Below are 11,671 nucleotides of genomic sequence, written 5' to 3' on the forward strand. Positions count from 1 at the left end.
TTATTCTTATATATGCTATAAGAAGGTGGTCTAGTTTCATGTTTTGCATGTATCTGTCTAATTTTTCACACACCGTTTGTGGAAGAGTCTGTTTTACCCTATTGTATATTTTTGCCTCTTTTGTCAAATACTCATTTATGATAGAGGCATGGGTTTCTTTTGGGCTCTCTTTTCTGTCCCATTGATCTATGTGTCTGTTTTTATGCCAGCACCAGGCTGTTTTGCTTGCTATGGCCTTGTAGTATGCTTTGATATTATGTAGTGTGATGCATCATATCTTTCGCAAATTTGCTGAAGTTATTCAAGGTCTTTAGAAGTTCACCATATATTTTTGGATTATTTGTTCTAGTTCTGTGAAATATGCCAATGGTATTTTGACAGGAATTGTGTTGAATCTATAGATTTCTTTAGGTACTATGGACGTTTTTTTTTAATCCATTATTAATGCAACGTTGGGAGACTTTTTTTTAAGATTTTATTTATTTAGTTTTAGAGAGGGGAAGGGAGGGAGAAAAAGAGAGAGAGAAACATCAATGTGTGGTTGCCTCTCACGTGACCTCCACTGGGGACCTGGCCCTGGCCCGCAACCCACGCATGTGCCCTGACTTGGAATTGAACCTGCTGTGCTTTTTTTTCACAACCTGAGCTCAATCCACTAAGCTACACCAGCCAGGGCAGTAATATGGACATTTTGATGTTCATTATTCTTATCCATGAGCACAGTATATGTTTCCATTTATTTGTATCTTCTTCAATGTCTTCCTTCAGTGTCTTTTATTTATTTACTTACTTATTTACTTATTTTAATGCAAGTCTGTCTACCTCCTTGGAGAGCTTTCATTCCTCCTTTTACATATGAGGAAAGTGAGTGATAGTGAACAGACGAAACTGGTCCAGGGTTACACAGTATTCTTTCTATAAAAAGGAAGCATGACACCTCAATGCATTAAGTTAAACTATATGTAGTAGTCATTTTTATAGGCCAAAAATAGTCCAGGAAGATTTTAGAACCAGAAAGAGCTTAAATCCATCTAATCCAGCTCTCTTTCCGCGTATTCATCCTACAGGTGAAGAAGTTGAAACACATGTCAAAAGTTTCACAGCTCTGTCGAGTTTCCTGGGCCTGGAGGCAGTTTTAACAGTGAACACATGCCACGTTGTAAATATTTTTAGTGGCTTTCCCCAATCCGATTAAAAACTGCCTGCCAGAAGGGACCACAGTTTTTTATTTCTTCAGTTTCCCCATTTGCCTGGCTCGGGGTCACCATAATTTGTGTAGACCTGCACTGACCTTTGGCTTCTCCACAGGGGAGAACTTGACCTTTCCAAAAGAAGCTTCGGTCGTCCTGCATGTCTGCCAACATCTGGCATCTCTCTGTCTAAAATATGCCCTCCTGTCTCTGAAATGATCAGTTCTAGGCTAAGCATATTTTTTTTTCCCCTCTCTGACCAGCCTGAGTTCTGTCATGAAGAACAAGGAGTCCTTTCCAAGGGGGAATGACATGGAGCTTGTGAAATATCATTCGGGCCTTGACGTTGAAGAGGAAGACCAGATGAAAGAGACGTCTCTCCTGCCACTGGATTCTACCCTCGAATGCCACAGCCCGCCGCCCGACTACAACTCTGTGGTCCACTACAGCACTGTGCGCATATAACCTAGCCTCAGTGCCCCTTGCCACCCCTTTCAAACCACTCCCTCTTTTGCCTCAGAAATCAACCAGTTCTGTTCACATTCAGGTCATGGTAGCAGAATTGTGAATTTGGGAATAGAGAATGGAAAAAAAAGAACACCTTGGCAGGGAATCTCCATTCCTCACACCTTTGGTGGGGGGGGAGCATAGCTGGCTAAAAAGCAGGCCCCCGGGCCTGATAGAGACACACCGTGATGTTCAGTCCCATTTGCCTTCCCGTTAAACACCAATGACCCTACCTGGATGTGCTCAGACTCACGACAACATAGTCAATAATTGCATACGTCTCACCACCCACTTTGCCCATTACACTTTCATGAAGGCCATTAGAAGGAACCATCTCTGTTAACCCCTCAAAGACCCACAGAGCCCCCGATCAGAAACAGTGACCACATCGTGTTCCGATGTTGGCGATCAGCTTCCAAACAGGGCTTTGGTGGGCGTTTACCTGGATTTCTTTTCTTAAAAAAATTAAGTCAGCCATTTGTAAGACCTGAAATGTACTAGGCTTTGCCAGTGGAGAGGAGTTGGCAGCTATTTGCCTGTAGCGTCACCCACGAGGCATCTCTAACACTGCAGAGCCTCCTTTGGTTTGAAGCAATTGCTAGCAGTTCTAGTGGGAGTTGGCAATGTCCAGTATATTTAGGATGGTCTCCCTGTGAAGTACCAGTCTCCTCACTTTTCTGTTGTTCCCATGGCAGAAAATATTCACTCACACTCAATGGGGATTTCTCAAGAATAGAATGCCTCTGACACATAAGCTCCCAGATCCACATACGGGTCTATGTGGGTTCAGACAAAAGCAGTGAGGGAAGGGTTTGTGCTCAGTGCCCATCCAGATTGGCCTGTACTTCTCTGCTTCTAGAGATCTCCTGTCACTACCTCTCTGCCAAAGGATGAAAATGTAGTTCCCCTGCTGTTGGTCAGGGGTGACTGTGATAAATACTGGCCCTTTTCTGTAATCTCCTCTTTGACAAGCAACTATCCACTTGATTCTGATGAGGCAGGGTCCCCCACCTTCATCCTAAGCTCTCATCTTTGCGTTGTATGGTGAGACTATCCATTGATTTTAGAGATAGTCAGTCTCCTCTAATTCATGCTCACGGCACCAAGGGAAAAGGGAGTAAGCAACATTCTACAAACACGAGGACCTGAAAGATGCATGGTTCATTCCCACTTCCCGTTTTGTGAATGGGAAAACCAAGAACCAGAGAAATGAAGGGGCTTGGCTGCATGTCTCCTGACAACTGGCCCAATGCTGTTTCCACGGGTTGGACCATGCAGACACGTGTGCGTACACACAAACACCTCCTCTAATGTAAATGGTGATGCAACTGGAATAGATCTCAAGAGTAGTTCTTTTCCTTCCTCATGGAAACAGGCCTGGGCTGCTGCCATCCTGTAGTGGCCCAAAGAAACCCAGGACTCTCAAACCCAGTTTTCACTTGTGACTCAAGAGTATTAGTGATGTAAAAAGCAAATAAAGCAAGCTACTCCCATTACTTGTCCATTTAAGACGTTTGTAAAAAGGCCCAAAGACACAGAGGCCTGAGTCCTAGAAAAAACCCAAGTTTGGGGATATTCAAAACTGAGAGGTAAATGCAAACTTGCCAATCATTCCCATAACTTAGCCTATTGACAATACTACACACAGTTGCTGCTTGGCTCAGAAAAAGTAGTGCCATGTGTATGACAGAAGAAAGGATGGGACAACCACCAGCCTCCGACTATTACTAGAGGAGTTGCCTTCTCTCCAGGAAGTGCTCCTTTGGCAGCTGTACCGAGGGAATTATCTGAATCAGCTTTGCTACTGGGCTAGGAAGACTGAGTTGAATGGAGGAAGGTTATAGTGAAGGGCCAAACCTGATTCCTCCCTCTTTCCTGGCTCTGCTGAAAAAGGATGGCTCTAGAGATAGCAATAAATTGACCATTATGTGCCCACTTACCTGATATGAAATCCCAATCTTGATGGTCGTCAGTTTTGCCAAAGACCAGCATTACCTAATACAAACTTTATATAGTGGGATCCCCAGGAATAGAGTTGATCTTACCCTATTTCAGATGTCACTTAACTGGGGGAAAGAGCCTCTCAGCTGTTCAAAAAACTTCAGTAATGCACACGGCTCTGCTACCCACTGTTTTAATGAAGAGAAGTTGATTCAATAATTTATCCAGCAAGAGAATTCACCTTTGGCAAGACATGTTTATATTGCATGTGCTTTATAAAAAGCTTTTTCTCAAGGCAGACACTGACCAGAACTTCTAAGAGGACTTCATGTAGATACAGAGTCAATGTTAACATCTTCAGACAGTTCCAAGGACCCCTCACAACAGGTCTCGGGAACAGTAATTTATAAAGAAATGACCACATTCCTATCCAGAAGAATTTGTGATAGGACACTTAAGCCAGCAAACAGGAACACTTCAAAGTGTTAAACTGTTAAAAAGTTTGAAGCTCTAGATTTTGAATTGATAGGATTTATCATTTACCTTGTTAGTTGAATTATGTCTTAGACTGGCTTTCCTTGAATCAAAAACCATGTCAGAGAGTAGGCTGTCTTGACCGAATCACTTACAGCAATTCCTTCCACTCCTTTACTAGTACCCTCAACTACTGAAGAGCTGTTTTGTCTCTGTCCCCCATTCTCTATTGGACCTCATATTGGGCCACAGCCAGGAAAGATCAGCACTAAGAGAGGGCTCCTCTGTTTACTTTTTGAAGGGGGAAAACCATCAAGAATGTCGCTTCTCACCTGAAGGGTGCACAGATCTCACTGCCCTCACCCAACCATGTGAACAAGTATGGCGAGCCAACCAGCATCCTATGATCATGTGAAAGGTTCTTGTCCACAGCCCACAGTGGATACATCCAGATGTCACTGTTTTGTGTTGAGAATTTACTAATCTATTGTTTTCAACTGAACTACTCTTCCTCTTGTTAGAGTGCATTTTCATGGAGCCATATACACATATATACACAAGTGATGTTTCTAAATTGTTATCCCATACCAAAAGTGGCATTTTAGAAAAGAATGGCACCCTTTCTTCAGGCGAAACCTCACTCTGTGAGAGGAACCACCTCATACGGAGGGAGCATGGTTTCCAATAATAGGTTCAAATGTCAGATACCTCAATCCTCTCTGGGATTTACTAGACCTTATCTTCTTACGTTGAACTCCTTCCAGTGTTCCAGGTTGGGCAAACGTTCCATCAAACTCTGGGTAATGCTCGTTCTGCGGATAGCTAGCTCCCTTTCACCCAAGAGGATGAGAAGGGGGAGGGGAGAGAATGGATTGGTATTGACTCAGGGACCCATCCAATTATCTGTGAGGTTCGGAAGTAGAGCTTCAATTGTTAAGGGAGTCCAACTAACCAGGTTTCTCAGGGATTCTTGCATGGTCCCCAGGGGTGTTTCTAGCTACTTATCTTTGTCTAATTTCGTTGGTAAAGTCTATAAGATCTCGCAGTTAATGAGATGAGCTTTCCTTGTCACATTTGCTAGACTTTTTAACTTATTGTTTCCACACCTTGGGGACAACAAGACCCATAAGGCTTAGAGAGACTTTTTACTCTCCAGATGAAAATTCTGCAGCCTGCCGTATTCTCCTTGGGAGAAGAAATACACAGCTGGTTGATGACTTTCATTCTTTTGTTTGCCGCTTTGGACTCCTGTGTACCCAGGAGTGCTTAGCAGCAGTCTAGAAGCAGATTTGTTAGGGCATCACTTCCAGGAATTGGCAGAGGTGGTTTTGCATGGCTGGGAAGGCTGTCTTGGCTAATGCGCCCCACTCTGCTCCGCGGTTCTACAGTACTCGCCCCCTCCGAGAGACCTTCTAACACTAATATACATTCATGTAAAAAGGAGTAGACAACAGAGATGATAGGACTGCATCGCATTCAGAGTGCTTATACCCCCCTGGTATGTTCACCAGCAGCCAGGCTGCTTTCTTTCTGACGTCTCTTCATTCCCCATAGACAATGAGATTCCTCTTCGAGATCAGCTGTTCACTTCAACCTACCTCTCTAGTCTCTTGGCAAGCAGATAAGGCAAGTGATGAAAAGAAGTCACTAACCCCTCTCCTGGCCCCCAGTGACACCCTTATTGCCAAGGTAACAACAGTAACAGTGACCACAGAAACGTTACTGATGGTCCTGCCACCAAGTAGTCTGATGCAAGACTTCAGTCCTTTGAGGCATGGAACTCCTCATCTGTCTCAAATAAGTGTTCATGCTATTATTCTTCCTCTCTGACTCTAAGATAAAAGGCCCATCCAATTCTGGGGTCATCCTACCCTGCTGGCATTTCCCCCCTCCCAACAGGATGTCATTCTGACCTGAGACTGTTCCCGTTAGGTCAAAGAAAACCATTTGCTCCAGAAACAGGGTCAGAGGAGAAAATGAGAAAGCTTTTTGGTAGAGGATTGCCCTTTAACCTCTATCTTGTAATATCAAATTTTCAGTTTACCCCATGGAGAGAAAAATGGGAAGCTCTGCCCTAGATTTAGGATATGGCCACGCTGCTAAGAAGGTGGTGCAAAGGCCCTACCTGAGCAATGGATGAAGGTCAGGATAGTGCGGACCAGTGCTTAGCAAATTTGCAGCTTTGACAAAAATTCCACTATGTAAGAAGCAGCTTTCTACTACCATTTCCTTTGTGCACCTTTTGTACACGTTTCCTTTGTTCACCTTGTTTGTTCCTGACTGCAAATGTGTCAGGAAACATCCCAAACCCAAGTAAATCCTTGTAACATAAAGTTTTCCTTAGCTTTTCCCTTAGCCAGATGGAGAATGTATACAAGTGAATAAATCTTCCCCTTCCATAAGTTGTATCTTATTATTATGTAATCAAATAATATTGTATTTTTATTTTAAATACAGAAATATATATCTATACATACATATATGTACAATCCAGAAATATTATCTTCCTGATATTATTCGGCATTTCTATAATTCTGAAAGCTTGACCTGCTACCTCTTCCAAGCAGTATCTCTCCCTCCCCTATCATTTCTACTTGAGATGGTTTTGTAAAGGTGAATTTTACCATACGTGGAGTAAACAAACTTCCAGAAAACCACAGGTTTCTGTTATTTCACAAGTGTGAAAAAGCAAAGACATGTAAGTTAGAAAAAAGGGAGTAAAACTGTCACTATTTGCAGAAGACATGGTATTGTACATAGAAAAACCTAAAGACTGCACCAGAAAACAACTACATCTAAAAAATGAATTTGGCAAAGTAGCAAATTTTTATATACCAGTAGTGAACTATTTGAAACACACATTTCAGTGCCTAAGAATAATTTTAACCAAGAAGGTAAAAGATCTGTACTTGGCATATTGTACAATGTTGAAGAGAGAAATTGGGAAGGATACAAGTAAGTGGAAGCATACACAGTGTGCATGCATTTGAAGAATTAACATCATTAAAATGTCCATACTACCCAAAACAATCTATACACTCATTGCAATTCTTATTAAATTGCCAATGGCGTATTTCACATATCTACAACAAATATTCCAAAAAATTATACAGAAACACAAAAGACCCCAAATAGCCTCAGCAATCTTAAAAAGGAAGAACAAAATTTAAGGTATCACACTACCTGATCTCAGACTATGTTAAAAAGCCATTGTAATCAAAACAGTCTGTTACTGGCATAAGAACAGATACAGATCAGTGGGTTAGAACAAAGCACAGAAATAAACCCACACATTATGATCAATTAACATTTGATACAGGAGGAAGCAGCATACAATGCATAATAGACAGTCTCTTCAATAAATGGTGTTGGGAAAATTGAACAGGCACATGCAAAAAAAAATAAAAATCACCAACTTACTTGATGCACAAGAATAAACTCAAAATGGATAAAAGACTTAAATGTAACAAAACCATAAAAATGTTAGAAGAAAATTTAGATGGTAAAATCTCAAACCTCTCTTGTAACAATGTTTTTGCTGCTATATCTCCTTAGGCGAGGGAAACAAACAAAAAAATTAAAAATGGGACTTAATCAAACTCAAAAGCTTTTGTACAACAAAGGAAATCATCAACAAGGTAAAAAGACAGCCCAGTGTATGGGAGAACATATTTGCCTATGATACATCTGATAAGGGGTTAATTTCCAAAATATGTAAAGAACTTATACAACTAAACACCAGGAAGACAAATAACACAATTTAAAAAATGGGCAAAGGACGTCAATCGTCACTTCTTCATAGAGGACATGTAGATGGCCAATAGACATATAAAAAAATTCTCAACGTCACTAATTATCAGAGAGCTGCAAATCAAAACCACATTGAGAGCGCTTCACACTTGCCAGAATGGCTACCATCAATAAATCAACAAACAACTGCTAGCTAGAATGTGGAGAAAAGGGACCCCTAGTGCACCGTTGGTGGGAATGCAGACTGGTGCAGCCACCATAGAAAACAATATGGAATTTCCTCAAAAAATTAAAAATGGGGGATGCAGGGTGGGAAAAAAAATTAAAAATGGAACTGCCTTTTGACCCAGCTATTCCACTGCTGGGAATAAGTCCTAAGAATCTCAAAACACCAATGTGAAACAATACATGAACCCCTGTGTTCATAGCATTATTTACAATAGCCAAGATCTGGAAGCAGCCCAAGTGCTCATCAGTAGATGAGCAGACAGGAAAGTGGTGGTACATTTACACACTGGAATACTACTCAGCCATAAAAAGAAGGAAATCTTACCTTTTGCTACAACATGGATGGACCTAGAGGGTATTGTGCTGAGATAAGCCAGTCAGAGAAAGACAAACACCATATGATCTCACTTATATGTGGAATCTAATACACAAAATAAACTGCTGAGCCAAATAGAAACAGAGACATGGACACATGGAACAGACTGACAGCTGTCAGAAGGGAGGAGGCAGGGAGGACTGGAAGAAAGAAGGTGAAGGGATTAATCAAAGTACCTATATGCATGACCCACAGACACAGATAACACTGTGGTAATTGTCAGAAGGAAGGATGGTGTAGGAGATGGGTAGAAGCAGACCCAAGCAGGGGAAAGTGAGGGCATTTGTAATAGTGTCAACAATCAAAAAAAAAACAGGACTTTTCAATTTCTTGCATTGTCGATGTCTGTCCTCATTGCTAGACCATGAGCAGCCACAGGGCCAGAAGTGTTTGTCTTATTTGCTCTCTTTTATTTTTTGCATTGTGGTCTCTCCCCACTCTTCTCCGTTCTTCTGTGTGTATATTGGAAGATGCATCTACATGTATATATTCATGTGTTTTGAACCCAGAGGGAAAAAAAAAAGAGACACCTGCTAAAAGGGGATCCTGGTGGCTAACTGAGCTCGAATTTTAAAAACACAGCCTAGCATCTATTTCTGCACAGAGGCCTCTCAGACAAATTGCACTTCACAGAGAAGCCTCTGTGCTAAGCTGCCTGCTTCTGCACTAACGGGCCTGCCTCTGTGCTGAACTGCCTGCCTGCACTGTTTATACCAACTGAACCAGCCCTTATAAAGGTTTCCAGGAATCCTATTTCAACAAATAATATTGAAACTTGCCCCAACCAATTGGAACTGCGCAGCTCTGACCAATCAGAATGACTATATTCTGACCAATCAGGACAATGGCTTTGGACAAATCAAACTGAGGATTCGGAGCCCTCATCTGCATAAGGAAGGACCAATCTGGGACCAGGGGCGGGACTTCTGTCCATATAAGTCAGCTGCCCTCTGGTTAGGAGATCACACTTTACTTTGGCTGAGCTGAGAGTGGAATGATGTTGTGCCAGAGCAGGGTAGAGCAGAGCGGAGCACAGTGGTACACAGCAGAGCTGTGTCGAGCTGGAGACGGGCCTGGCCCCAGGGCTGTTCTAAAGCCTTGTTGTTTTCACAGCCGTGTTGTGCTACAGCTGATCTGTTCCACCGCAGCACTGTTTTCTCAGCCGCAGCCCAAATTGGGGATTCCTGTCGACATTTGAATTGGTGCCAACAACCATAGGTTGACAAGGTATATCTCTGTATATCAAATATGTATCTTGAGCTCTTGAGTTTTGGACCCCTTACTTATGTCAAAGGTCTGTATTTCCAACTGTTTGCAGAGTACCTCTCTGGGTTGCCGACCTTAACTCAAAATAGTTGGAAGCAAATGTTATCCTAACCCACAAACTTGTTTTTCTTCTTCTATATTCTACTTAGTGAACTGTTTTGGCAACTAATTAATTATCCAACCCAGAAAATTTTGCAGTTATTTTTTAATCCTTCTATTCTCTCAATCTTCACATTTAATGAATGCAAAGATCCTGCTAATTCTATTTCAAAATGGTGTCTTCGATCAGTTCCTTGTTTTCCAGGTCCACCGCCACTGCTAGAATGTAAGCTCTATAAGGGTAAGGATCTTGGTTTGATTACTGATTTACCTAGTTATCTAACTTCTAGAACAGTGTCTGACATATAATAGGCCCTTAATAAGTGTTTGTTAAATGAATGAATGAATGTTTTAGATTAGGCTTTTCTCAGGTCTGGGATAGGGGTAGAAAACTCGAGGGAAATCTTAAGAATATCTTATTGCTTGTTCCCCTAATCACCAGACAGATCAAAAGAAAAAACCCTGGCTGGCATAGCTGAATGGATTGAGCTCGGGCTGTGAACCAAAGTGTCGCAGGTTCGATTCCCAGTCAGGGTACATGCCTGGGTTGCAGGCCATGACGCCCAGCAACCACACATTGATGTTTCTCTCTCTCTTTCTCCCTCCCTTCCCTCTCTAAAAATAAATAAGTAAAATCTTTAAAAAAAAAGAAAACATAACCTTGAACATATCATGTCAATGCTCAAAACTTTGATAACATTGTTTTATTAATAAAATGCAAGTTCTATAAAGTAAAATTCAAAGAATAGGACCTGGTTTAGGATTTTTTTTTTAGCCACAGTGTCTCAATGCCTGTCTGCCAGACATACCCTGTCATTCATTTAGCCACTTTGACTATCAGGCACTCACTTTGACAGAAAGATGCATACACCCATTTGTAATGCTTAGGTTAGGTTCACACAAAGCCAGCACTATTTGTGTTTCACTAAATGTACTTCAGAACAAAATCAATAACCACAAAGAATATAAAGATATATGTGTATTATAAAAGAGAATTTTAAAAAGAATAGGTCAATGGAAATAGTTGGCGAATAATAATAAATATGTTCTATTTTAATGACACCCAGAGCAAAAAAAAATATCGCACTTGCATTTCCATTTTCAGTTTTTATTTTTAATGTATTTTCATTTTTACGCATTTATCATAGTCTAGGGGAAGGGATTCCTTCAAATTGAAATCAGATTTACACGTAGTATTCTACCACCTAAGCTTCCATTATTTTAAAATTCTTATAGCATGTCTCTTTGAAAAGTTTATGTCTCTAGAAACTGGCAGAGAAAAATTCAGCAGATGAGTTACTTCTAGGCCCAGCTCTTACCCCCTGCCCAAGACTTATAAGGCTCAGGGTGGAAAGACATCAATAACAATATTTTTCTTCACAAAGTGATAAAGTTTACCTTTAGCTATGCTCCATGTTTGGGATAACAGCATAGTATTCATTCAACCTTCCTAAATTTCTCAGTCTTACGAAATGAAGTTTGAAAGCTGAGAAAACCCATTTTCACCTTACAGCCCTTCCTTCCTTAAGAGAAGTTGTAAATTCATTTAAATAGGCACTGGGTATGAACTCTATGTCAATCACAATACTAAGTACTGTGGGAGAGAAAAAGAAGAAAAAAAATCAGTCCTTGTCTCAAGTGAGGGAAAGCAAAGGGTAAGTAGGAATATGAATAAGGACAATTAAAGGTAGACTGTAATAGAGTGCAATAGATGTTGAAAAATATTTTAGGATAAGCCTTCCTCTCCCCTTTTGTAGTTTGCCAACAAAAATAAGGTACCCAGGCATAAATTCAACTAAGGAAGTAAAAGACCTGTACTCAGAAAACTATACAACACTGA

At 41.0% G+C, this 11,671-nt stretch overlaps 1 protein-coding gene across 1 annotated transcript in view; it reads left to right on the forward strand.

Moving 5' to 3' along the window:
* LOC114505286 (vascular endothelial growth factor receptor kdr-like) overlaps positions 1-6,046 on the forward strand; it is a 168,143-nt gene extending 162,097 nt beyond the window's left edge. Inside the window, exon 28 of the mRNA XM_028523177.2 lies at positions 1,454-6,046. Within this exon, the coding sequence (XP_028378978.1) occupies positions 1,454-1,655 (202 nt within the window). The 3' untranslated portion in view covers positions 1,656-6,046. The remainder of the gene's footprint in view (positions 1-1,453) is intronic.
* The last annotated feature ends 5,625 nt before the right edge of the window (positions 6,047-11,671 follow it).

The sequence above is a fragment of the Phyllostomus discolor genome, chromosome X (assembly GCF_004126475.2).
Source record: "Phyllostomus discolor isolate MPI-MPIP mPhyDis1 chromosome X, mPhyDis1.pri.v3, whole genome shotgun sequence".
NCBI classification, from domain to species: domain Eukaryota; kingdom Metazoa; phylum Chordata; class Mammalia; order Chiroptera; family Phyllostomidae; genus Phyllostomus; species Phyllostomus discolor.